We start from the raw sequence: 26,977 nt of genomic DNA on the forward strand, positions 1-26,977 counted from the left end.
TGATTTTAATAGTTTACAAATTATTTGGAAACGTGTATGATTACCAGGAACCACCTGGGCTTCACCAATGGAAACAAAACAAAAAACCTTTTTTTGTGTGACGGGGTATAGGATTACTAGGTTAGTTCAGGAGAAAACTAGTCCCAGACTTAATGTTATCTTGATGTCAACATTTAAGAGAATTTCCTATTATATCTTCATGAATAACAGGCAACATGTAGGCTCCTTAACAGTGGTCCAGTTTTTAGGTTGATTTGCCCGTAGATTATTAGCTGGTTGCACAAACAGATCCAAAAAAGCAGGTGCCTCTGAAGGCAGAAAGTGTGCTGAGTCTGTGAGCCGTCTTGCGGGGAGTGGTGAGGAAGGGGCTTCTCCTCGGGGGCGGGGGCTGGGGCGGGAGGCCAGAGGGCCAGGAGCTGGGATTCCAGGGGGAAAGGCCAGGGGGGCTCCTGAGACCAGAGGACGGGTGGAAAGAGAGAGAAGCAGTTTGCTGGAAGGGTCCAAAGTCAAAAGGAGGCCGGTGGTGCCTTCCTCCGCTCACAGGCATGTCAGCCGGGCCAGCATCTTCTCTCCACTTTATTTCTTTCCACTGTGTAATGTGGCTCTAGTTCTCTGTGTTCCTCCTCACCCTCTGCAGCATCCCTGGCTGTGTCCTCCAGGAGAGGTTTCCACATCTCTGAGGACCAAGACACCAGCACTTGGTCTGAGCTCACTCCTTAGATAACTTAAGAAACTTAAAAAAAAAAAAAAAAAAAAAAAAGCCTCTCCTTTGACCCAGGTATTCCCCTTCTAGAAATCCATCTTAAGGACATGGAGATAGATCCAAATATATTCATTACGAGGATTTTCATATTGGCAGAAAAAGGGGAAGGACACAGTTTAAGAGCCCAGTGGGGCTTGAGATTATGTACACATGTGTGCAATGAAATATTATCAGGCCATTCAATTTTTACAAATATTTCTGTGACATGGGCAAATACAAAGAATGCAAAGTATTTAAAAAACGGAGTACAAAACTATTTACATTATGATCCAATTTGTGGAGAAAATATATAATATTTTATCTATGTATGTTAATTTTAAAAGACCAAAGAAAACAAGCAGTTACCAGTACTTATCTTTGGAAGGTAGGGTTAAAAGTGATCTTAATTTCCTTCTTTCTACTTTTGTTACCACAATCAGAAAAAAAAAAAAAAAGTCAAAATTAGTTAGATGTAAAAAAAAAAAATTACAAGAAAATTGGGGAAGTTAGAGTGCTGACTGTTGACGGTCTTAAGGAATTATATGTTTGGTTGTGGTGATACTATTGCGGTTTTGTTTTTTTAAAGGGTCCTTAACTTTTAGAGATACTTAGCAAAATGCTTGGGTAAAAGTTACAGATGTTTACAGATAAGATCTGGGACTTCCTTCATAATAAACCAGTGGAGCTGGTGGGGTGAAAGAGGAAACAGGATTGGCCAGAGGAGTTGTTAATTGTTTAAGGTAGGTGAAGGGTGTAATGATATTATTTCCTCTCCTTTTGTATATGCTTTTATTTTCCATCATAAAAGGTTAAAAATTAGAGACTACTAGTTAACTGAAAAATCAAAGCCATGAAGACCTGTCCTGAGAATTAGAGAACAGCCTTAGGGTTCTCCGACATCCATTTGTCAACAGCTTGACCCCTGGGGCACTTGGGTTAAAAGAAGGCTATTTGGAGAAGTCCCATTTCTGAATCCCAGCTTGCTCACCTCCTCACAGTGCTATTCTGGGCAGGACCTCTCTGAGCTAGGGTTTCCTCCTGTGAAGAGTGGGGTTGGTCGTAGGAGATGCTCTGATGGGGGGAGGGGAAGGGCGGGACAGCACCCTGCCCTCCTCCCCCAGAAGTGCTCGCCCTGACTGCTCAGTGCCTGGGGGGGAAGTAGACCCTGAGGGGGGACACCCAAGCGTCTATGGTGCAAAGGGACAGCGAAGGTGTGGCCACCTTTTCAAGGCTGTTCTAAACAGAGCTCTTTAAACTTTTTGGATTGTGGACCCTATTAGGAAAAAAAATTTTTTTAATTTGTATCTCCATTCAAAAATTATATACGTGTACTGTTTTTCTAATACATATATTATAAAACAAAGAAAACCAATTTTAAAGAAGTCAAAATGGAATAACCATTATTTTAAAATGTCTTGCTAATCGTTATCACTTCCTATTATCTCTAGCACATACTTTATATACTTTCTCAAGGCACAAAATACCCTTTTGCTGGGATTCATCATTACTGACAGTGGCTGGCGGTCTGCGTTTCACATAGTTTTCTTTGTTTTGAATCATTTTGGCCAATCACTCAGCCCTGACTCCGTCCTTACTGATTTCCCCCCGATGCTGGTTGGGGCAGCAGGTGGTGAGAGGGCAGCTCTGGCCTTTGCTGGCATGTGTGCTCTTCATTCTGGGATTTCCTTGCCCGGATCTTGTTAAGCAACTGTCCATTTTGCGAGCTTTGCTTTGGTCCCGTGTACTCCACATCGTGTGTAAATCCCTGTCTGCACTTGCTCCCTCCCAGTCTGCTGGAGTATGAGTGAGTGTGTGTGTGCAGGACATCCGGAGCCCCGTGGTCACCTGTGGTGACTGGTGACCAGCTGGCTTGCAGGCCTGGTCCAGGCCCACCCGTGGTCAGTCTGTGTAGAAACAAAAGCTAAAGTTGCTTATTTATCTTGGATTAAAAATAAACAGAAACTGTGTAAGGGATGAGTACCCCCTTGGGAGACCCTGTTCTGAAAGGTCCCGGACGGGCCGTGACTGCGTTGTTGTCTTGCTCGGGGTGGCTCGGCTTGTCGATCTCCTGGTCAGTCTCTAGAACCCCTTTTACCTGCAGACCCCTGTCTGTTTTGGCAAGTGGGCCCCAGTGTCTCCATTTCCATTTCTCTTTTCCATGCAGCTGTCCTCTTATCACTGTCTTTTTTTTTTTTTCTGCTTTATTTTTTCTGCTTTACTCTGTTTTACCTTTTGTCTTGCCTTACATTTTCATTTCTTTCCTTTTTAAAACATAACCCGTTGGGACTTCCCTGGTGGCGTAGTGGTTAAGAATCTGCCTGCCAACGCAGGGGACATGGGTTCGAGGCCTGGTCCGGGAAGGTCCCACATGCCGCGGAGCAACTAAACCCGTGTGCCACAACTACTGAGCCTGTGCTCTAGAGCCCGCGAGCCACAACTACTGAGCCCACGCGCCTAGAGCCCGTGCTCCGCAACGGGAGAGGCCACCGCAATGAGAGGCCTGCGCACTGCAGCGAGGAGTGGCCCCGGCTCGCTGCAACTGGAGAGGGCCGGCGCGCAGCAGCGAGGACCCAATGCAGCCAAAAATAAATAAAAATAAAATGAATAAATTTATCAAAACCAAACAAAAACATAACCCGCTAAAATGCGGTATTTTCAGTGGTGATATTCATTGGCTAGCTTGCCTGTCAGGCACCTGCTGTATATTGAGCCTCATCTGGACAAGGAGGCATGAGTCAAGAACCGCCCAATATAATTTCTGCGGGTGAGTGTAAACCGGGACCCACGCTGGGGAGGGCAATTGGGAGTTTTCTATCAAATTTTCCCTTTGACCTGTGACTCCACAACTATAAATGTATCTCACGTGGGCCAAAAATGGTGGACGTACAGGGATTATCCTTACAGCATTGTTTGCAGTAGAAAAAAACCTGGCAACAATAATGTCTCCATCAGCAGAAGGGAGAGGGTCAGATCCACATGCATACTGGTGCCCACAATCCGAGCTCTCGGGCCGCCGAGTGGGGAGTAGCTCTGCACTCCAGTGACCTCTCTGAGGGCAACACGCGAGGTGCAGAAAAGTGTACCTTGTATTTTTAATTAAAATAAAAAGTAATATATTTATTGTAGAAACTTTTAGAAAAGTGGAAAATGATTAAGAAATAAAAGTCAAAGTCACCCTCATCCTACCACCCCAGATGTTTTTGTTGCGTTTTCTTCTAGTGAGTCAGCAATGAACTGTATTGCTTCTCCCCCTCAAAATGAGACATCCTTCTTCTCTTTTATGATTATAAATGTAAAGATTAAAAAGTAATGCATGTTGACTTTAAAATGCATCAAGCAAAAGCAAAAGAAACCAGTGTTGCTTTTACTGTCCTGTTTTGTAACTTTCTGCTTTACACAAACAGTGAACCACCGTCTCTTAAAATAAATCTATATCTACATCAGCCTTTTTAGTGGCTGCAGTACTGTGTCATAAACCACACTGGGTGGACCCTCTGGGGCACACCTTGCACATGGCCTGGGCACTTCCTTTGTGTTAAGGTCTTTCCTAGAAGTGAAAGAAACGGTGGAGTCCAAGGTCTTACACATTTTACATCTTGACGCATACAGCCAGGTCATGACCAGGTCATGACGGAAAAATGTCATTCTCTCCAGTACTGCACTCTTTTAGTCACCACAGTCTTATATTTTAATTTATATTAAAATTAAGGACCTCCTCAGTGTTTTTTTTTAATTAAAAAAATTAAAATTTTTTTTCTCACTGTTCTTTTAAATGGCTTATTGATTAAACAACTTCCACCCGGCCCTCCCCAGTCCAGCCGGCCCTCTCTGCTCTGGATGCTCTGCAGTATTCTTTTTGCATGTAACTCTCCCACCCCCTTGGAGCTGAGTTGGGAGGGCCGTGCTCTTCCCCTCTGGTTCCTCTGTCACCCTGGCCCCTGGCTTCTTGCTGGGATGGGCCACAGGCTCTTCCTGCTGGCTGAGGTCAGTGCTATTAATCATCAGCCTAATCCTGCCCTGGCCAGTGGAGGGAGGCGGAGGAGGGGGATTCCCAGGAAATCAGGGTGCCCGTTGTCTGCAAGTGCAGACCCATCGCCTAGGGCTATGTCTTGGGCGATGGGTCTGCACTTGGCAGCTGGCTGCCTGGCCAGCTCCCCTCCCTGTGGGGGGTGCCTGAGACCTCAGGGCCAGTCTTGGAACCTGGGATGGCAGGAGGTGGGACTTGCCGGGAGGCCGGCGAGGGAGGCCAGAGAGAGATGCCAAGGACACCATCTTGGGTGGCGGTAATCCCACGTCTGATCTGGGGCCCCTGGATCTTCCCCATGAGAAAAGGCAACTGGAGCTGGCGAGTAGGGCCTCTCGGAGCCCTGTGGACTTTGAAACCCAGCACCTAGTAATGTGTTTTTCTTATGATCTTTGAGAGACTATAAAGGTTTTTTACGGGGGGGAGGAGGACACAGCTGTTTGCTAAAATGGGCATTGTGGGCGGTGGAGGACTGGGCTTTCCAGGGCGCCTGGAGACCTCCCTGTATGTTTCTAGCAGAGTTTGGAGCATCTGCTGTGCACCGGGCGAGGGACGGGGGGCTCGTGGAGAGAAGTGAATCACGGTGCAGGCCAGGCTGAGCTGCATCCTGGTCCTGGTCTGTGGGGAGCTGGATGCCAGGCAGCCGATGGCACAGTCCGCGGCCTTCCAAGTGCTGGGAAAGGAAGACCTGGGGCGGGGCAGCGTGGGGGCAGTGAGTGCTGACGGGCTGGTGGAAGGGTAAAGAGGTTGTTGAGGGACTCAGGCAGGTCCTCCCTCTGCTTGCCCCCTCTTCCAGGTGGGAGAGGGCAGTGAGAGAGGCCCAGGCTTGCTGTCTGCATCTGCCGATCCTGCGGGGGTTTCTAGAGGCCTCGTGCAGCTTTCTGACCTGGACAAAGGCTGACAAGGGCGGAGAGGGCAAGCTTGCAGCCAGATGTGGCCCAGAGGTGACCTCAGGACAGCAATTTCAAGGTGCCTCCTTCCCTTCCCCACAGCCAGGTTGCCCCTTCCTAGCAGTGCTTGAATTTAGAAGGCTGAGGAAGCCCCAAGCCCTAGCAAAGCAGTGTGAGAGTATTGTTAAGAGTTTCTTTCTTCTTATGTGTTTCTTTCTAATTATACCATTGATTATGGAAATTTTAGAATTTCTATTTAGGGAAGTATAAAAAAGAAAACAGAAACCATACTGAAACCCCCCATACTGTTAGGTTAAACCATATGAATTGAAATTGTCTTTTTTTTTTTTTCTGGTCAAAAATAGTCAAATATCAGCAATTTCATATGGGTCAGCCAAATATAATCATTTTGCTACATTTTCTCAGCCTCTTTTTCTTCGAATAAGGACTGCCTTGGAAAATGTGGGATTCTCAGCTCTTGGAGTAGATGTATTATGTCAATTTTCATGTTTCATTTCTCACCCCACTTCTCACCCCAAAATCCAATTATCCAGTTGAATGGATACTAATAATCAAATGAGGTAACTCATTAAAACGAAATTCTATATTAGATTTAAATTCCATACAATGAGAATCATAAATGTAAGTCCTAAGTTGATCCTCTTATTCTAAATGGTAAATCAGTTAATAGTAATTTCTGAATTACTGTTCAGAAGTTGCTTTTTTTTTTTAAAGTCATCACCCCCCTGTTGCTTTTTTTTTTTTTTTTTGGTTGCACCGGGTCTTAGTTGAGGCTCGCCAGCTCCTTAGTTGTGGCACATGGGCTCCTTAGTTGTGGCATGCAGACTCTTAGTTGCGGCATGCATGTGGGATCTAGTTCCCTGACCAGGGATCGAACCTGCGCCCCCTGCATTGGGAGCGTGGAGTTTTAACCACTGTGCCACCAGGGAAGTCCCTACAGAAGCTTCTTGATTACTAAAAGTCAGAATAATTCTTTGTCTAGTCTCCGTCCCTCTCTCCCTTCCCCCATTGGTTATGTTTCTTTTCCTAAGGCACATCCACATGAACTGTGTCATCCATTCCACAAATGTTCATTGAACACCTGCTGTGTGCTGCTTGCTGTTCTGAGTTTCGGGAACACAGATGACAGCCTCTGATATGATGGAGCTCTCAATCTAGTGGGAGAAGATGGGCCGTAAAACGACAAACACAAGGAACAAGCATGTTCTATTTTTTAAAATTTATTTATTTTTGGCTGCGTTGGGTCTTTGTTGCTGCACGCGGGCTTTCTCTAGTTGCGGCGAGCGGGGGCTACTCTTCATTGCAGTGCGTGGGCTTCTCATTGCGGTGGCTTCTCTTGTTGCGGAGCACAGGCTCTAGGCGCGTGGGCTTCAGTAGTTGTGGCTCGTGGGCTCAGTAGTTGTGGCTTTCGGGCTCTGGAGTGCAGGCTCAGTAGTTGTGGCGCACGGGCTTAGCTGCTCCGCGGCATGTGAGATTTTCCCAGACTAGGGCTCGAACCCGTGTCCCCTGCATTGGCAGGCGGATTCTTAACCACTGTGCCACCAGGGAAGCCCTCTATTATTTATTGTAGGTGATAAACTAAAGACCAGGGTTGCGGGGCTGGAGAAAGGTTGCAGTACTCAGTGAGGCCCTCTGGGTAGGCCAAGGTGACATTTGAGCAGTGAAGGAAGACCCGAAGCAGGCTGAGTTGGGCAGGTGTGTGGGGGAGGAGCAGGCCAGGCTGAGGGAGCAGCCTTAGGAGTTTGAGGAAGAGCCAGGAGGCCGAGCGGCACAAGTGTGAGAGGGCAGGGCAGCAGGAGGGCTTTGGGCCCCAGGCCGCTGCGAGGAGTATGCTGTCTACCTGGAGTGACAGAGCCACTGGAGGGTTTGGGGCACAGCACGAGGTGACGTTATAACTTCTCCTGTAAGAGGGTCCCCCTTGCTGCTGTGTTGAGAGTACACTCGGGTCCAGGATGAAGACTTGGGGTCTCACCCTCTGGGTGAGAGGAGGTGCACGTGGCTCAGCACGCGGCAGTAGCAGTGGACGCTCCCAGAAGAGGTTGGATTCTGGGTGTCCATTGCAGGCAGAGCTGATGGGATCCGCTGAGTGGGTTGGTTGTAGAAGGGTAGAGAAACAGAGGAATCAGGGACTTCCCTGGCGGTCCAGCGGTTAGGACTCTGCGCTTCCACTGCAGGGGGCCCGGGTTCGAACCCTGGTTGGGGAACTAAGATCCCGCATGCCACACGGCGTGGCCAGAGAAGAAAAGAAATAGAGGTGGCAAAGTTTATTCCTCCAGGGCCTCATCCGCTGGACGGATGGAGATTGGGGAGGTCTGGAGGAAGGGCAGGAGCTAGGTTTTGGCCGAGTTAAGTTCAAGATGTTAGACATCCACGTGGAGCTAGCTGTTGGCGAGCAGCTGGCTGGATATGTGAGTCTGGAGGGCACAGGAGAGGGCTGGGCTGCTCATACTTATTTGAGACGCCTTGACGTATAGTTTGTATTTAAAGTCCAGAGGCAAGGGACCAGGAGCAAGGACTGAGCCCTGGGACCCTCTCTTCTCAAGGAGAAGAAGCAGCCCTGAGGTCAGAGGAACACCAGGAGAGCCGTGTCCTGGAAGCCGAGGAGAGGGAGGATTTCCAGGGGGAGGGAGAGAGTTGGCCCCTTGTCAGAGACTGTGGCCTGGGCAGGTCATCTGAGACTGAGACCCCACCGTTGGAGGTCATTGGTGACCTTGGCAAGAGAGGTTCTCTGACAGGGGGGGAGATGGTTCTGCTACGACCCAAGAATGGCCCCTCTGGGCAGATAAATTAGAAGAAGGCAGACATGGCCCAGGGTCCTATGCCCGGGCCAGCAGAGGATGACTGACTGGCCCCCAGCCCAGCACCTTTGCATGGGGCCCAACTGGCCAGCCACAGTGAGTGCAGTGTTCCAAGCTCTTAGCCTGCAGAGCAGGGCTGGCCGTGGGCCGTGCCCCAGGTTGCCTTACCTACAGGGTACCTGTCTGCAAGGTGCTGCCACTAGAGGGCGCCCACACCCACCAGTGGATTCCACAAACCAAGGTGCCCCAGAGAGGAGCGGGGAGGGCTGAGAGGGGCTCAAGGAATCTGTTCGTTTCATCCACAGGAGGGGCATTTCGGTCCTTCACAGAAGCCACCCACCTTTCCCTGTGAGGCCCAGTGTGACCCGTGACTGTTTTGTGGGTCAGGACTTGTTCTGAGTCTGTGGGTTAATCAGAAGGTTCACTGGGGAGGGGGACGTTTTCTCAGATTACTGGAGCTGTGTCTTCTCTGCAGGGGCTCTGACTTCTGGGCTGTGAGCAAGGACCTGCGGACTGAGCCACACCCACCCTGTTCTCCGGGGCTCAGTCTGCGGCAGGTTAGGCATGGAGGGTCCTTGCTCACCCCCTCTTACCAGTTTCCCTTTGTTCACTTTAATTTTGTTTTCCCCCCTTCATTTTTTCTCAATTAAAAAAAAAAACTGTAGAAGTGAAACATGCCTAGCAAGTAGAACACTATAGAAGGGTATAAAGTAAGGGATAACAAACTCCAAATATCCCCGAAGACACTAACAGGGTAGTTTACACCTCACCGGCCCTCGCAGGCAGATGGCAGCATGCATTCTGTCCCGTTATAGCCTCTCCAGGGCTTCCTTCCACAGCGTGGTTGATCCGGCTGTGCCGCATTCTCCCCAGAACAGCAGTGGCTCCTGTTAAGGACTGCTGCTCCATTGCTCTCGAGGTTTGAGGTTGTTAAAAAGAATGTTCTGATGAACCCTTTTGCTTTTTCTGTCTTTCTACGTTTTGAAAATTACATCCGTAGAGTAAGTTCCTACCCATGGAATTTCCAAATCCAAGCTTAGGGACCCTGAATTCTGAGACATGCCGCCAACTTGGCCTCCTGAAATGAGTGCCCGTTTACCTGCCCACCCACCAGAGTGCCTGTGGGGGCCTGCGTGTCTCCCCAGCACCGGGCACTCCCAGGCTTATTAGGGTGTGCTGTCTGGAAGCAGCAAAAGCTACCTTGCTCTAATTCTGGTTCCTGCCTGATGCCACAGCATAACTGGCTGCCCCAGGCCCCTCAGAGCATCGTTTCTGTCTCCAGAGAGCGCTCCTGCATGGGCAGCACTGGCAGGTGAAGAGGCCGGGGGGCCGGACACCGGGGTTCTGGCCCTGACTGGCTGCTGCCTGCTGAGGACCTTGGCCGAGCTCTGGGTCTTGCTGGCTCAGCTCTGGAAGACACTGGAAAGTTTTAATTGAGCCCATGGTTCTTCCTGGCAAAGTGCTGAAAGGTTTTTGGCCACGACTGGAAATAAGGATACCACAGTGACCGGCACCTTGTGGAAAAGTTTCACACAAAAAAAATCCAACCACACAGGGCTTCCCTGGTGGCGCAGTGGTTAAGAACCCGCCTGCCAATGCAGGGGACACGGGTTCGATCCCTGGTCCGGGAGGATTCTACATGCCACGGAGCAACTAAGCCCGTGCGCCACAACTACTGAGCCTGCGCTCTAGAGCCCACAAGCCACAACTACTGATCCTGCGTGCCACAACTACTGAAGCCCGCGCACCTAGAGCCCGTGCTCCACAACAAGGGAAGCCACCGCAACGAGAAGCCCACGCACCGCAACGAAGAGTAGCCCCCGCTCACCGCGACTAGAGAAAGCCCACGCACAGCAACAAAGACCCAATGCAACCAAAAATAAATAATAAATAAATAAATTAATTAAAACGAAACAAAACAAAACAAAAACCAACCACACAAACAAAAAACAGTACTTGCCCCCATGTGGTGTACTCTGCGATTTTTCACTTTATTTTTAAAAATGCTGGTCCGGAGAACTGGCATGTCTCTCTTCTCCCTCAGAGGCCCCTAGGAGTTATGGAGATGCATCCTGGGGCTGGGATTCCCTGAGGCCTTAGAGACCTGGAGAACATCCTGTGGACCATGTGCTAGAGTCAGGGCTGAGACGGGGTCATGCAGGGGAAGCTGAGCAGGAGACCCTGACTTGACCTTCACAGCTCTCCGGGCCTTCTCCCCTTAGGCTGCTCTAGACCCGTGTCCTCATGTGTGGGTCACACAGTCCCGTTCAACCCAGAGTGGGGCCGGGTCCTTCTTGGCTGTCACCGTGTCATTGTCACGCGCTGGGGCGAGGGGCACGAGAGCAGTGTGGGACCCCAAAGGAGGGCCTGGGAAGTCCTGCCGCCCCACAGAGCTTCTGGGGAGGGTCCTTCTTCCCCACCCTCTGCTCCTAACTTTGTTTCTTGCTCCTAAGGGTGGCCCTCCTCTAATTATAGTACCTGCCTGGCCTAATTATAGCCTGGGCTAATTTGTTAATGGCTCTGGGAACTGAGAGCCCTTGCCTTGGGCAGGATCACGGCCCCTGGGTACATGCAGGGAAGTTTGGCCAGGGAGCACTGGATGAAGGAACGTGAGTGGCCTTTGAGGCCCATGGGGGGGAGGCGTGGGCCCCCTGGGGAGCCCCATGTCCAGCTGGTGCACACAGGGCTCTGACCAATGCTGCCTCTGTCCACGAGTTGTCAGGGTGGGTCTCTCCCCTTCCCAGGGGTCCTAGGAGCCCCTGATGCGCAGCACCAGGCAGGGCCTTGCCATTTTCATTCTATTGAAACAAATGGTCCTTAATTAAATGCCTTTAAATTGAAAAATGCTGTTGGTTTTCCTTTCCGTGAAAGCAATGTCTGTTTGCAATAGAAGCTTCAGGAAATGCAGAAAAGGGAAAAAAGGCCGTTCATGACCCCACCCCAGTGACTTATGACCCCACCCCAGGGACTTATGACCCCACCCCAGGGACTTATGACCCCACATGTGTTAACTTTTGGTCGAGGAGTCTCGTGACTGGTCCCTCTGCTCTTGGTTGACTCATTCTATTGTCCCCGCAGGGAAGTCCCACCTGGCCATCGTGCAGAAGGTGAACAACGAGGGCGAAGGTGACCCCTTCTACGAGGTGCTGGGCCTGGTCACCCTGGAGGACGTCATCGAGGAGATCATCAAGTCCGAGATCCTGGACGAGTCTGATATGTACAGTGAGTCCCCTTCCCACCCTGCCCTGCTCTGCTCAGACTGGCACCTGCTGTCCCCAGGTGGGAAGGCCGCCGTGGGGACCGGAGGCTGGGCACCAACCAGGGCTGCTCGGAGCATCCGCAGGAGCCGCCTGCCTTCCTCCCGGCATCTGTGTCTCAGCGCAGACACTGCTGCTTCTGCCTCTGGCGGAAGAAGGGCCCACGGAGCTGGGAGTCGGCGGGTGGGTACCAGTCTGTTCCCTGGTCCTTGGGGGATGCTGTTCTCAGTTCCAGATTCCTTCTCTTGCAGCTGACAACCGAAGCCGGAAACGGGTATCTGAGAAGAACAAGCGTGACTTCTCGGCCTTCAAGGACGCTGACAATGAACTCAAGGTGAAAATTTCACCTCAGCTACTTCTGGCTGCTCATCGCTTCCTGTCCACGGGTAAGAGCATGAGGGGGGCCTTCGGGTGTCGGTGGGATACAGCCCCGGAGGGAGACGTACTGGGCCTCTGGTTACTCCTCCCCAGGGGACAAGGGCTACAGCAGATGAAGGGCCTGGGGCACGCGCGGCTGCCTCTGGAAGGGGGCGAGGCGTTTTCCTTCCATCCCCACCGAAGGTCCCTGCGGTTTGTTTTCCCCGTTAGTGGGTTGCTGCTACAAACTTCCAGGAACCATCCGGGTTTGTTTTGGCTGTTTTGTGCTGGGAGGACCTGAGATGGGCACCGGGCTCCCCGTTGAGGTGGGAGAAGGAGGCCCTTCCGTATGCCCCCTCCCCCCGGGCACAGCCCACAGCCCTGCCTGCTCATCCTCTCTGAGGTCCTGGATCCAGCTCCCTTCTCATCTCTCTGCCTCCCCTCTGCCCGCATCTGCTGGGCCCCTCGGGACCTGACTTCTAGGTCAATGACTTTTCTCTCTTCTCACCCCTGACTCAAAGCTCCCTCGGAGACCCGGGTGATCGATTCGGAAAACGCCCGCCTGCTCTGTTCTCTCCCCTCAGTCTGACTTCCTTCCCAGCCCTCACTTGCTAAAGCTGTGACCCTTCCCTCTCCTGTGCTTTTCCTGCCGGGCTGTTGATGATGTGGATACTGACAGTAGTGATAGGCACGTGTATTAGGCACTTCGCATGTGGCAAGCGTGTGTCTAAGCGTCCTACATCTGTTATCCCATTTCACCAAACAGCAACCCCATGAAGTTTTAAATCCCCATTTTACAGATGAGGAAACTGAGGCACGGGTGAAGGTGTTTGCCTGAGGTCCTGTTTTATTAGTGCAGGAGCCACTGTCCAGGGCCCAACCGGTGACAGACTTGCGTGTACGGAGGCCGGAGCCAAGGTCATGCCCTCTGGGGAGGCAGGGCCAGGCAGTGAGGAGCCGTCCAGCACAGCAGCGAACATGTTCCAGGCACTGCCTGGCCCAGCCTGGCCTCGTATGAGATGCTCCTCTCTCCTCCTCCAGAGGTCCCCCAGTTCAGCCCCTCTCTGATGTCAGAGAAGATCCTGCTGCGGCTGCTCAAGTACCCAGACGTCATTCAGGAGCTCCAGTTCGATGAACACAACAAGTACTACGTCCGCCATTACCTGTACACCCGCAACAAGCCGGCTGACTACTTTATCCTCGTCCTGCAGGTGCGCCTGCCCCGCCCCGCCCTCCGTGCCCGCGCTGCCCGCTCACCTGCTTTCCTGCCCTTGAGCCTTTGCTCCCCGTTGCCCGTCCTCCTCCTGCAAGGCCACCGTTGAGCCCCCGGGTCTCCAGGGCTCTGGAACTAGCTCCTCCACGGGGCCCACAGCCCTGTTCACTCCTCGCTTCTCCCTCGTGCCTCAGGCTTTTTCTTCCCAGGTGTTTTTTCCTTCTCAACTCTGTTTGTAACCCTGACCCGTGTTCTTTCAGGGGAAGGTGGAGGTGGAGGCCGGGAAGGAGAACATGAAGTTTGAGACGGGTGCCTTCTCCTACTACGGGACCATGGCCCTGTCCTCGTCCCCCTCTGGTAGGTCTCTGGGCCGTGTCTGGGCCGCCCTCCAGCACTCGTGGAAGGGGAGAGACTTGGACTGGCCCCCCCAGAACCTAGGGCCGCCTAGAAGGGTCATAACCCAGGTGGCTCTCGGGGGGAGAGGAGGCCAGCGAGGGCCAGAGCTGCCGGGGCCTCGAGGAAGTGGCCTGGAAGAGTGGTGACCCGCCCCTTGGGACAGAGTTCAGAGGCTGGAGGGAAGAGATGAGGAGGAGATTCTGACGAAAGCCCGGAGGGAGCTGAGAGCGTGTTCAGAGGTGGTGAGACCAGCCCACCAGGAGATGAGGAAGAGGGTGGATATGAGTCAGGGAGCTGCAGGAAGTTGATGGCATTTGCTTGCGATACGAAGCAGGAGGCCGTTAGTGGCCCTTGAGCAGGAGGTCCTGCGACAGCAGTGGGCCAACTGGGCAAGCGGGCCACAGTGGCCCTCCTTAGCCGTGACGGCGGGAGGCCAGTCGAGAGGGAGGCAGGTGGGGGGAGGCTGCTGGGCCTCACCTGTGAAGACTGGGCCAGGGGAGTCAGGGTGGGGGAAGGGAGCCCACAGCTCCCATGTTTGGAGGCCAGGCCAGGGCCCGTTTTTCGGCCGCGCAGTTTGCAGATGGCTTCAGCTTTTCAGGGGGCTGAGCCACTGCCTTTTGGTTAAGGGGCCGTTCTGATGGAATAAAGGGACCTGGGGGCAAAGAAAGGACTGGATAGCCTCTGAGAAGGGCCACTGGCCACCCCGGTGCCCTCTGCTTCTCCAGTTCTGGGTGGCTCAGGCTCCCCTTGCTGGAGGGGGTGCCCTGCAGACAAGGCCCAAGTCTTGCCCGGCTCAGCGCCTCGCCCGTCGTGTGACCCCTCCGGCCGCAGGTTGCCGCGGGCTGGAGAGTGAAAGTCTCCTTTGGTGCCGGGGACAGGCACATGGTGAGGGGGCTGCTGCAGCCCCTGGGGAGCCTCCACGCTGTGCCTGTCACTGTCCTTTGACAAAGAGGACCCCCGTGCGGGGGGCTGACACAGCTCAGCTCCTCCACCAGTGTCAGCAGGCTCCTGGGGGAGGGGAGTGGGAAACAAGGCTGCAGAGCTGGGTTTTGGAACAGGTGGCCCCTGCCCAGGTGCCTCAGGCCTGGGGAGGACTTCTCTGCCCCTCCTGCGAGCACCTCTTGCGGTCCAGCTTGGGGAAATCTTGTGCAGCAGGGCACACAGTCACGGGACGTCCCTCCAAGCACCCTTTCTCTGCAGCCATGCCTCAGAGCCTGGTTAGGGTCCTGGGCTCTGTCTTTGGATGTGGAGGCCCCAGGTTCCCACTTGCAGTGGCTGGAAGGGAGGGGCGATGACTTCCGGGGGCTCTGAGCACCCTCCCTGTCAGGGCCGGGCCCCCTTTACTGTTGTGCCCCCTCTCTGCTCGAGGGAACCTGGCCCCCAGCAAGTCTGCTTCTCCATCCTGTTCCTATGGCTCCATATCCACCCCACCCATCACTGACCTTTTCCTCTTTTGCTCCAGTGCCTTCCACCCTGGTCAGGTGTCCGCCTGGCTAGCGGAACTCCCTGCTCTCCCGGCTCTCAGGTAACATGGCATGGCTGGAGAATTTGCACTGCCACCTGCCGCCTGAGCCCTCACACTGCAGCTGCATTAACCGCTCCCAGCAGGCACTGGGGGCCCCGTCCCCGCCCAGCACCTGTGCCATCCCACCTGTTCACACTTGTGGGCCAGCCTGACCAGTGCTAGCTGTGCTTGGCCTGGGGCCCAATTACTATGTGCCTTTGCCCAGGTCCTGGAAGGGTTTCCCCAGAGGTCCTTCGGTCTTTGAGAAGAGACACACACGCACGCAGGTGACAGGCTGGGAGTGGAGGGTGGCTCCCGGCCAGGCCAAGTGAGCCCAGCTGCTCAGCGCCACTCACAGGCCTCCGCAGGATGACTTGTCACCCCATCAGCTTTCTCTAAAAAACTTTCCAGCTTTCCTCACAGGCTTTGGTTTTCATTCTTTGGCTGCTGGTTCCACCTGCCAGGGGGAGGCATCAGCTGGGTGGTTAGAACTGTGGCCGCAGTCATGCTGCCCTGGTTGAATGGGGTCTCCGTAGACACCAGCTAAATGATTCCGGGAGCTGACTTACCTTTTCTAGGTCTTGGTTTCCTCCTGTGAAATGGGAGCAATACATGTGCCCACTTCTTAGAATTGTTGGCAGCAGTGAGAGAATTGATATAAAATGTTTAGTTAGAGCTCAGTTGCTGTTTGTTTTTTCTCTATTACAACCAAAATGTGACATTCCAATCAGAAAGTGTTTAGGAAAATTCCGAAAGCCACAGAAACATGCTGTTTCTGGCCTTTGATATGTCACACTCCCGAGCCTTGTCCCAGGGTCGGTGGGAACTGTGTTGGCCCCAGAATCACTCAGTTCGAGGGATTCCTATCCCACGTAGACTGCGGCGGCAGAGGTCCTGATGTCGGGATTCTGGCCTGGGCTGCTGAGCCCGGAGGAGAAGAGCATTACGGGTATCTCTGAGCTCCGGTCTCAGTGCATAACTTAAGAGAAGGTCGCTGGGCCCCAGCAGTGCTAAAAACCTATCACTTCAGTCAACTGTTTCCCCTATTATGTTTGTACAGCTGGGTTTTTTTCCATCTTAAATGTACAAAAACACACTTTTTAAAATTGATCCTCTTTAAAAAAAAAAAAAGTAAAAAGGTGATTTAGAAGTCACTTGGCCCGTTCAAACACAGCCCACTTTTGGCAGTGATGGGAAGTACAAAGCAATTAATGGTCTTCGAGCAGGGGGCTGTCTGATGAGAACAGAATGGGCCATGTCAGCCCTCACTGGCCAACCCCTCAGCCTCACTCTCCTCTTCTGCCCTTGCTTTTGTCTCATAGATGGCCAGGAGTTGATGCATACATGGTTTGAATCCTGATGTCTTTACCTAATATGGGAACCGAGACACTTTTCCATAAGCTTTCTAGTTAGAGCTACACAGGGTTTCACCAAGCAGGTGTGCCTTCATTTGGTTTTCTCCCCCTTATGCATATTCATGGGGGTCTATATTCTAAGTCTAACAGCATGATGTAAACCTCTTTACGGAAAAACTTCTTCTGTATTTAAGATTATGTCCTTAGAACATTCTTCCAGAAATGGACTTACCAAGTCAAACCCCCTGCTTTTTTGTTTTGTTTTGTTTTAATCATAAAAGTAACATAGCTTATTTAGAAAATTGGGAAGGTGGAAAAAAATCTTAAGAAAATTAAGAAGCATCATAATTTCATTATTCAGAAACAAGCACTTCATATTTTGTTATATTTCTAGACCTCTGTTTTTAATAGGCCATGTGACTAATTTATGTTGGTTTAAATTCAGTTCCTGTTCCTGGAGTGTTAATAAGCATTAATTAAAAGCATTCTATCATCCAAATAATTAATGTTAAATATTAAGCAGTATGCCTAGTGTTTCTGTTCTTTGCTAGAACTTAATCAGAGGTGTTGCTTAAGTTAGAATGAGTGATACATGCGCATGGTCCTCTAGTGGTTGTATACCACCTAATCATAGAATATCCAGACTGTATTTTCCTAGTTTTATGAATGAAACTCAAACGTAGAGTATTACTCAATTCATTTGCACTTGATTCAGCCACCCAGATTCAATGGTTGCTCTTTTCACTGGTCTGTTTGTTAGAATAGCTAACTCAGTAGTTCGTAACTTACTAGTTAACCAAGCAAATCAGCTTAGTCCACTTCCTGTTTGTTTAAAACAAGCCAGTATGCCTCCACAATTAACTTCTTGGTGCATTTCATTGTTTTCCGAGTGTTCCCAAAAATACGAGCTAATGATGTACAACAATGTGTGTGCCCTTCCTTTTCCAAAATAAGGAGCTGGTTCCTTCCTCGCTGGGGGTTGAGCCATTCCCCTCTCCTGGTTACAGTCGACCGAATGGAGGCCTGTGCTTCCCCTAGTGGCGGGAAGAGGCACTGACACCGCTGCCCCAGGCTCTGCCAGACACCCCAGAGTGGGAAGCCTGGAGCTCTGGGGCCTCTAGGTTCCTCTGAGAGGAACCTGCTGCACCCCACCCCCCTGCCAGACTGGCTGGGCTCAGCAGACACAGGGCAGGACTATTCCACACACAACAGGTTACGTGCAGAACACACTTGAGCCCTTATGAGCATCTTGAGATGTGAACAGGGTGTCATGTTGGGGGCTGTATGATGTGTGGTGAGAGAGTGCAAACTGTAGGTTCTTCCTTTTCATATAATTTAAAAGTATGCAGTTTATGTCCCTTGACAGAAGCTGTCATCGAGACAGGGACAGTGGCTCCTCTGCCATGCTCGGGTCATCATTGTGTCACCCTTGCCTGATCAGCTGTTGGGGAAATGAGGGGTTTTGTAGCCGTAAACTTTCTGTGTCTCTGGTTTTTGTTTTCTGTTTTGTTCATCTGTTTGGGTAGACTTTTTAATACTTACTGCACCACAGTCCTAAACAAACTAACTCACTGGCGTTGATGAGGTCGGACCTTCTGCAGGCAGAGCTTCCGTTCGTTTGTGCCCGAGAACTACTTCCCGCTGCCGGTGGGGGCACCACCGCCCGGGTGTCCATGGACAAGGTTGGACGGGAGGCTGTGAGGGGCACCAGGCTGGCCCCTGGCCTGACAGCCTCTCTCCCTCCACAGACCGCTCCCCATCCCACCCCGCACCCCTCAGCCGCTCGGCCTCCCTCAGCTACCCGGACCGCTCAGAAACGGCGTCGAGCACAGCCCCCTTGGCAGGCAGCAGCAACCAGTTCGGCAGCTCCATCCTGGGCCAGTACACCTCCGACTTCAGCGTCCGGGCGCTCATGGACCTCCAGTACATTAAGGTGAGCGCTCCCCATGGCCCTTTTCCCGGGCAGCACCATCCTCCTCATCCTGGGCGTCTGGATCACTCTGCCTCTGACCGGCAGCTTCTTTCTTTGATCCACCACACCCAGCACGGAGGACACGGGATGCGTGTCCCTCCTGCGCTAGCTCCTCGCTCTTTGGTCACCCCCCCGCCCCGCCCCCTGGGTCACGCCCTCTCTCCTGGACTCCTGGCTGCTCGTTTCTCCGGGTCTCCTGTAGGGTTGGCCCCCCCCAGCCCTGCTGTCAATGAACCAGGCCGTCCCGCTTCCCCCTGCAGATCACCCGGCAACAGTACCAGAATGGGCTGCTGGCCTCACGCATGGAGAACTGCCCCCAGTTCCCCCCGGATGGCTGCACCATCTGTACCGAGAACTTGACCGACAAGTCCGACCTGCCCCTGGTGGACGAGACCACGACTCTCCTGAACGAGCGCAACTCCTTGCTGCACGGAGCCTCCCTTGAGGGCGCCATCTGACGGGAGGGCCCGGGGTCCCCCGCCAGCCCCGCGGGGGCCTCCCCAGTGGGCCCACACGAAGACAGGGAGCCTGTTAGGCCGGATGGGGTACAGATAGCCTGTCAGACTGAGCAGCCAGATGGCCCCCGACCTGAGGGGGATCTGGCCTCCGACAGGGACCTCTGAACAGCTCCGAGCCGGTGGCTGCCCACCCTGGACTGTGGGGCAGTGGACCGGCGACCAGGAGTGCTTCTAAACTAGGCTCATCTCACCTCTTTTTAATACCATATGGGGTAGGGAAGACAGGGTTAAGGAACTTTATTTAAAAACAATTTTTTTTTCCCACAAAAACTTTAAAAGGGGTAGGGTTTCTCACCCCGGGAAGCAATAGCCATAATCTGCTCCCAGCCGTGACCTTTTCGGCTATGTCCCTGACTCAGGAAGCCTACTCTTTCTGCTTCTCCTCCGCCTCCTCCAGAGATGGCATCCCAGGGGCCTGCTGGAGGAAGGATTTCTCTTGGGAGGGAAGAAAGTTCTTCCCAGGAAGCAAAGAACCAAATAGTGCTGAGAACAATTGCCCGGACACGCGCTGAGGCTCACCTGGTGTCACCGAGGCCGAGGGATTCTGGGAACTGTGATCAGGCACGTGACACTCGCAACTGCAGAGAGGAGCACACCTCCTCCTCGTAATCGCTGGACCCGGGAATCTCCTAGAACTCTGCTGATGGGCCCTTCTGGTGAGTTGGGCTCTGCCGAGGACTCTCGCCCTGTCCCTCATATCTGCCCCTCTGGACAACTCTCCCTTTGTAATGGGGCTGAGTCCGAGTGTTAGGGTCTCACACCTTTAAGATGGCTAACCCCTGCTCCCCAGGCCCTGACCTCACTTTCACCAAAGGTTTTCCCCAGGCTGGGGGAGCGACTGCGTTAGAGGGGACTTGTTTGCGATGCTCCTTTCGGGGCCAGGAGGGAACCTGGTCATGGGCATCTACGTCGTTAGCAATTCGTTCCACCCCCTTCCCACCCCACAGCGAAAGTCAGGTCTCAGCCACCGACCCACCAAGGCCTTCTTTCCGGACTCCCGGTTTCTAACCCAAAACGCCAGTGCCTCTTGGGGACTGAGGACAAGAGGATGTTGTAGGAAGCCAACCTAAGCTGGTTCTTCATGCCCTTTCCTCTGTGGCTGAGGCTCACCTGGCTTTGTTCACACGCTTACAGATCCAACTAAAAGGCACACAGCTGGCAGCCCCGTCTCCCCCACGTGTGTGTTATCCTAGTGTGAGATATCGTCCTGGCCTTTGCTGAAGCTCGTGGTCCTGGGCGCTTAGAGCCCCAGCCCCACGTGCAGTCCTGCCCCAGCACCTTTTCCCTGTGCTGCAGGCTTCCCACCATCGGGGAAGCTGTAGGACCAAGGTCCACGGTGGCCCTTTGGTTGGGTGGAACAGTTGCTGGCGGGGGCGGGGGGGCCCAAGATCAGGCGAGGGAGACTCCACAGGCCTTCCTGAGTGTTATTTATTCACTCCTTTCCTCAGCCTGTGAGTCCTGTTACCCCAAGTGCTCTGTTGGAGACCAGGAAATGTCTTGCACCAAGTATACTGGCCCCTGGTAATTTTAAAGTCCTCCAGACACAGAATTGATTCCTACAAGTCTGCAGAGAAGGTGGTGACAGCCATGGGTTCTCAAGTCATAAGGAAAAAAGACACCAGACCTTTGTCCCCCATTGGGGCCTGAAAACCCCTTAGTTTTCTCCAGGAGCAGCTTGCTTTCCGAGTCCACACAGGGGCTCGCAGAGCTGTGTTCCTGGGACCTGAGTGCCAGATGGAGCAGACTCACGGCCTGAACCGAGTGTGTGTGAAGCCACAGGAGCAGGTGCACACACTTCCACGGCTACCTCTTTGCACGCACAGTTACTTTCAAGAGATGGTCCCGCCTCCCCTCCTCTTCCCGTCCCCATTTATAATCACTTTGTGCAGAGGGTCATGATTATTTCCACATATTACTGGTCCGATGACTTCCTCCTCCCAGTGCAATTTTCCACCTCCTATTCCAATCTCTGGTTCCTGGGCTGAGCAGTACCCTGACCTGGCCCAGCCCTGCGTGTCTTCCTGTGGAAGGGAGACCTTCGCAAACGGCCTCTGGTTGGGTAGGCGAGTTACAGCCACCGTAGCAAATAACTCATATTTATTTTGCATAAGATTTTAATTTGTATATTTTTGTGATTTATTTTGGCATTGTTATGAGTTTGACTCTCGGGGAGTTTTGTTGTTATGACTCTTGTGTCTTTTGTCACAAAACAATGATAATATTTGCTAAACGATATACGGAATTTATTTTTGATTGGTAATAAAAAAAAAGAAATATGTATAAATCTTGGTGAGTTTACAGTTGGCCTGTTTGAGTTCTGTCGATACTCGGTACCGGTCATAGAGCTAGAAGTGGCTGTGCCTGGCTGTCACCTAGGACAGGGCAAGGGGCCAGCATTCTGGGACTGTTTAGCAGTAAAAAGGAAGCAGAAATGTAACTTACAAAAATATATATCATCAAGGTTGTTGTCACAGGAGCTAGAGAGTGCCAGCTGCTGCCAGACAGACAGGGCAAGTGTGCTCAACTGCCACCATTAGGAATCCAGTAAAATGGACACCAGAGGGCTGGGGGCAGCTGGGATGGGCAGGTTGCCCCTCCCCTCTCCCCTGGGGGCTGAAGGAGAAAGGACCTTGATCCAAAAGTATGATCACATTGTCTTATAGCAGCAGGTGCCTCTCAGTCCATACTCAGGGGCTGGTTGTGGTTTCACAGTTGGAGCGCTCACCGCTGGAGAGCCCGCCTGAGAGGGACCTCACTGTATCCGCTCCCAAGGCTTCAGCCAGGCAGACTCCTGCCCACAGGTGCCTCGGCCTGTGTGTGCAGTCGAGTGCACCCAGGCCAGGGGCTCAAGCAAGCCTGGCTTGACAGGGCCAACTTGGTGGGGGGAATGTTTAAAGAAAGGGAGGCACTGGGTAGGCAGAAAGGAAAGAGGACATTTCAGATAAAAGGAATAACAAATACAAAGTCTTGTGCATAGGTGGGCAAGAATAAATTTCATTCATCCATCTGTTCCACACATGTTTAAGCCCTTGCTACGCGCCAGGTGCCACCAACCCCTCAGGCTGTCTTCTCCGCCTGGAACTTCCTCCCAGGTCTTTGTGAGGCTCACCCTCTTGCTTCATCTAAGCCTCTGTTCAAATGCTACTTCCTTGAAGAAGCCTTCTCCCATCACCCCATCCAAAAGATCTTGGCCCCAGTCCCTCTGTCCATCTTATATTGCCATGTTTTTCTCCATAGCACTTATTGTCAGATATTAAAATACGGATTTGTATATTTTCTGTTGTCCTCACACTAGAACTTAACCTCCAGCAGGTCAGGGTCTTTCTTATTTCCACTGCAGTCCCAGCACTAGGACAGTACCTGGTACATTGCAGGCACTGGATGCAGGAAATAGTTGTTGAATGAATGAATGGGTCTTACAAGAAAGTGAGTACTGGATGCTATTGGAGGGGGGTACAATGCTCCCATAACCTTGACCCAATCTAGTGAAGATGGTTGAGGAAAACCAGCTGGAGGAAGTGACGTTTGCAGACTTGAGAGAGAAGAAGGAATTAGCCAGGGGTCACACACAATAGTTATGGGTTTGAAACTCAAGAATACTAGATAAAACATGGAAATGCCTTGAACCAAATGATCAGAAAGGAAAAATCGCCCATGGGGGAACTGAATGCCCGGTGACAAGTGTCTCCACTGATGCTGTGATGATGGGCCAAAGAGTGACTCAGAGCCAAGGAAGAAAGAAGCTGGCAAAGCAGTGTTGGGGCCTCTATTGTTCACAGAAAGTCACTTGTGAGCAGCTTTGTTTGCTCTGTACCGGATCCTTTGTCTTTGGGTCTCACAGTTTAACTCACTATTTGTGTTTTCCAAGCGTGATCCAACTGTTCTTCTTCTCAAAGGTTTCCCCCCTCCCAAATAAGTTACAGGTTGTTTTCCAAGGGAGCCCGAGACCAGGGGAAAAGTAACTTGTCAAAGGTCAGAGCCCTGTCTAGGTATACCGAGTGTTCTCCCCATCTTACCTCTGGTCTTTGCTAGTTAACTTTTCAGGCACATGACTCATTTCAAGCCTGTTGTCCATTCTATCTCAGTGTCAGCATTTTATCTGGACTTGGAGATAGAAGTGTGAACCAAAGGGGTTGAGTGTACTGTTATTATTATTTTTTTTCAAAAGAGGCATGCCAGCCCAGTGGAAAGGCTCAGTAGTCATTATTGCTTCTGCTGGCGGCTTATTCTGGAACTTTTCACACAATATTTCTGCCGGTCACTCGCCACGGGCTTATTCATTCTTGCACATTACCTTCCACACAAACGTATTTTACTTAATTGCAGCCACAGTGCCTAAACTGTTGTTTAAAGTGTTTTCATGACACAGCACATGAATTTCTATAGAATCCTTGTAAAGACCATTTTAAATGACAAGTACATGGACGGCCTTACGAAAGTCTATGTATGTTAGAAGACTTGAAAATACATAAAAATGTAAAGAAAATACAAAAAAAACCATTTCATCTGGACGCCTATAGAGAAGTCTTGTTAGCAGGTTGTCTATTTCCTTCCAACCAGGTAAAGTTCACATATAATAGGTTGAAGAACATTCCACACTGTCAAGGACCACACAGTCTTTGGGAGGATTCTCTTGAATAGTTCTTGTTGGTCTTTAGGAATTATTTTCTCAAGGATGATCTGCTAGAAGTGGAGTGACCAGATACTGTACGGTAATTCCTGACAGAGCTGCCATCTCCTAATGTGGCTGGGATGGCGAACAGGATATTAGGCCGGTCGCGTTGAAACCCAACATCCGTGCCTGAGTCCTGCTTCACTTTTCTCCGGTAAAATATATTCATAACATGTAGTAGCTGTGAGGATCCAATGAGGTAGTGATTTCGTGCGTGTACGTATTTACCATCGTTCTCCCTGGCAGGAATGCAAGGGCCTTTAAGGCAGGGGCTGTGTCACGTCCCAGACCTATAGCAGAATCGGGTGCGATCAAGAAACACTTTCAATAAACCTTAGCTTCCGATGCCCAGTCACCGGTTCTTTCAGCCCTCCTCGCCCTTTAGGTCGGTGGTTCGGGGGGTCCCTTTCTTAGAAAACGGCCCATCTCCCTTGGCTGAATCCTCTGCCTGCAATTTCAGGAGCGCCGCTCCGCTCTGCGGCCCGAGTCCCGAGCCAGGGACTTCCCAAAGCACGGGCCCGGCCTCCCGGTGAGCGGGGACTGCCGGTGAGAACCAGACGCCCGCGGAGGGGGGCCAGTTCGCCGCTCCGCGCCCTCCGGACGCCAGCCAGCCCCAGCCCCAGCCCCGGGAGTCGCGGCCGAGCCCCGCGGGGCCGAGAGCCCCACGCCGAGAGCCCCACGCCCCCGGCCCGCCCCGGGATCGCGCCGCGGCTTGTTTACTCCCCGGCGCAGCCTAGTCCGACCCTGGGGCCCGCCCCCGCCCGCCGCCTATTGGCGGAAGAGGCGCCAGGGCTGGCGACGATTGGCCCGGGGGAGGCGGAGGGGTAGGCTGCGCGGGAGGCCGAGAGGGGGCAGCAGGCGATGGCGGCGGCGGCGGCGGCGGCGGCGGGTCGGCTAGGCTGGTTGCTCGCCGCGCTCTGCCTGGGCAACGCCGCCGGGGAGGCGGCGTCCGGCCCGCGAGTGCTGGGTGTCTGTCTGGAGGAGGACGGAGCGGCGGGCGCGGGGTGGGCGCGCGGAGGGGAGATGCGGGCCGCTCCGGAGGCCACCTTCCGCCTGCGCCTCTTCGGCTCGGGCTTCGCCAACAGCTCCTGGTCCTGGGTGGCCCCTGAGGGGGCGGGTTGCCCCGAGGGCGGGCCGGCCGCGGCGTCCGACGAGGCGGCGGCCCCCACGGGCGAGTGGCGCGCGCTGCTGCGCCTGCGCGCTGAGGCTGTGCGCCCGCACTCGGCGCTGCTGGCGGTGCGCGGGGAGCCGAGCGGCGAGGCGGCAGAAGAGGCGGCGGCCCCCACGGGCGAGTGGCGCGTGCTGCTGCGCCTGCGCGCCGAGGCCGTGCGACCGCATTCGGCGCTGCTGGCCGTGCGTGTGGAGCCGGGCGGCGGGGCAGCCGAGGAGGCGGCGCCGCCCTGGGCTCTGGGCCTGGGGGCGGCGGGGCTGCTGGCGCTGGCGGCGCTGGCGCGGGGCCTGCAGCTGAGCGCGCTGGCGCTGGCGCCGGCCGAGGTGCAGGTGCTGCGCGAGAGCGGCTCGGAGGCGGAGCGTGCGGCGGCGCGGCGCCTGGAGCCCGCGCGGCGCTGGGCCGGTTGCGCCCTGGGCGCGCTGCTGCTGCTGGCCAGCCTGGCACAGGCGGCGCTGGCGGTGCTGCTGTACCGCGCGGCCGGCCAGCGCGCCGTGCCTGCAGTGCTCGGCAGCGCGGGGCTCGTGTTCCTGGTGGGCGAGGTGGTGCCGGCCGCCGTGAGCGGGCGCTGGACGTTGGCGCTGGCGCCGCGCGCGCTGATCCTCAGCCGCCTGGCAGTGCTGCTCACCTTGCCCGTGGCGCTGCCCGTGGGCCAGCTGCTGGAGCTGGCGGCGCGGCCAGGGCGGCTGCGCGAGCGCGTGCTGGAACTGGCGCGCGGCGGCAACGACCCCTACAGCGATCTCAGCAAGCGCGTGCTGCCCTGCCGGACCGTGGAGGACGTGCTCACGCCCCTCGAGGACTGCTTCATGCTGGACGCCAGCACCGTGCTGGACTTCGGCGTCCTGGCCAGCATCATGCAGAGCGGCCACACGCGCATCCCCGTGTACGAGGACGAGCGTTCCAACATCGTGGACATGCTCTACCTCAAGGACTTGGCCTTCGTGGACCCCGAAGACTGCACGCCGCTCAGCACAATCACCCGCTTCTACAGCCACCCACTCCACTTCGTCTTCAACGACACCAAGCTGGACGCCGTCCTGGAGGAGTTCAAACGAGGTAACGGCCGGGGAATCGCGGAGGGGACTCGCATGTCAGCCCCCTACAGAAGGAGTGGGGGTTTAGGGAAGCTTCTGGGGAAGGGTCCCACCCCCGTGGAGGGCAGGGAAGCCTCTAAGGGCCCTTTTAATGAAGAGTATGGCTTTGCAGCTCCGAATGACCCTTCGAAATATCATTTAAAGGCTGTGGCTCCGAAACTGACAGTGCTATAGATAGCAAAAATCCCCTTCTCCTGGGCTTCTCTGGTGACGCAGTGGTTGGGAGTCCGCCTGCCGATGCAGGGGACACGGGTTCGTGCCCCGGTCCGGGAGGATCCCACGTGCCACGGGGCGGCTGGGCCCGTGAGCCATGGCCGCTGGGCCTGCGCGTCCGGAGCCTGTGCTCCGCAACGGGAGAGGCCACAGCGGTGAGAGGCCCGCGTACCGCAAAAAAAAAAAAATCCCCTTCTCCTGGCAGGCCCCCAGTTCGGGGAGGTATGTCTACTTGGCTCTAACTCTCCAGCTCTTTACCAGGTCATTTCTGTGGCCTTTGGCTTTGTAGCAGGTCCAAACTCTTGGATAGAAACTGAAAGAACATAGAAGAGTATATAGTCTTCAGGTACCTGGACGCTGCTGTCTGCACACATATAATATAAAAGGTCTTGTGATGTTTCCAGGGCATCATTGTTAAGGTCACTGATGGGCTGCTACCTTCCTGATTGGTAAAAGGAAGATAAAGGGAATGATTGGTAAATATTTTTCTACAGGTGTGGAAAAAACTTCCACTGTAATTTCATCAGAAGCAACTTGATGGATACCAATAGTCTCCCGTTACTTTTTTTTTTTAAAACCCCGAGTAAGGTCTCAAGTTCTCTCTTAACTCCATATTTTCACCCTCTCCTTTCACCCTGGTAAAAAATGAGACCCTCGCATTGTGAAGGTTTGAATTCCCCTGCAGTCCCCCTCTCCGTTGTTGGGCTTTGGTGTCTTCCCAGAGCTTGGCCATGTCTTGGCCACTAGCCAGGCTTTTCACAGCTGAACTGCAGGATGGGCTTG

General features: G+C 53.4%; 2 protein-coding genes across 6 annotated transcripts in view; both read left to right on the top strand.

Annotated features, from left to right (window-relative positions):
• CNNM4 (cyclin and CBS domain divalent metal cation transport mediator 4) overlaps positions 1-21,297 on the top strand; it is a 35,841-nt gene extending 14,544 nt beyond the window's left edge. Inside the window, exons 2-8 of one of the 2 annotated variants that reach the window (XR_014295909.1) lie at positions 11,554-11,697; positions 11,984-12,118; positions 13,131-13,300; positions 13,563-13,659; positions 18,306-18,490; positions 18,790-19,703; positions 20,496-21,297. Coding sequence is in view for 1 of the 2 variants with exons in the window: in XM_082642553.1 (XP_082498679.1) it covers positions 11,554-11,697; positions 11,984-12,118; positions 13,131-13,300; positions 13,563-13,659; positions 18,306-18,490; positions 18,790-18,987 (929 nt within the window). In the remaining variant the exon portion in view is untranslated. Of the gene's footprint in view, positions 1-11,553; positions 11,698-11,983; positions 12,119-13,130; positions 13,301-13,562; positions 13,660-18,305; positions 18,491-18,789 lie in introns of both variants that reach the window. The other variant, XM_082642553.1, reaches the window with a different exon arrangement.
• A 3,210-nt stretch (positions 21,298-24,507) lies between these two features.
• The window catches only part of CNNM3 (cyclin and CBS domain divalent metal cation transport mediator 3), a 30,798-nt gene continuing 28,328 nt past the window's right edge, over positions 24,508-26,977 (top strand). For all 4 annotated transcript variants that reach the window (XM_082642030.1, XM_082642029.1, XM_082642027.1 and 1 more), the window contains exon 1: positions 24,508-25,943. In XM_082642030.1, the coding sequence (XP_082498156.1) occupies positions 24,581-25,943 (1,363 nt within the window). In that variant the 5' untranslated portion in view covers positions 24,508-24,580. The remainder of the gene's footprint in view (positions 25,944-26,977) is intronic.

The sequence above is a fragment of the Mesoplodon mirus genome (assembly GCF_964341445.2).
Source record: "Mesoplodon mirus genome assembly, chromosome: 14".
Lineage (NCBI taxonomy): Eukaryota > Metazoa > Chordata > Mammalia > Artiodactyla > Ziphiidae > Mesoplodon > Mesoplodon mirus.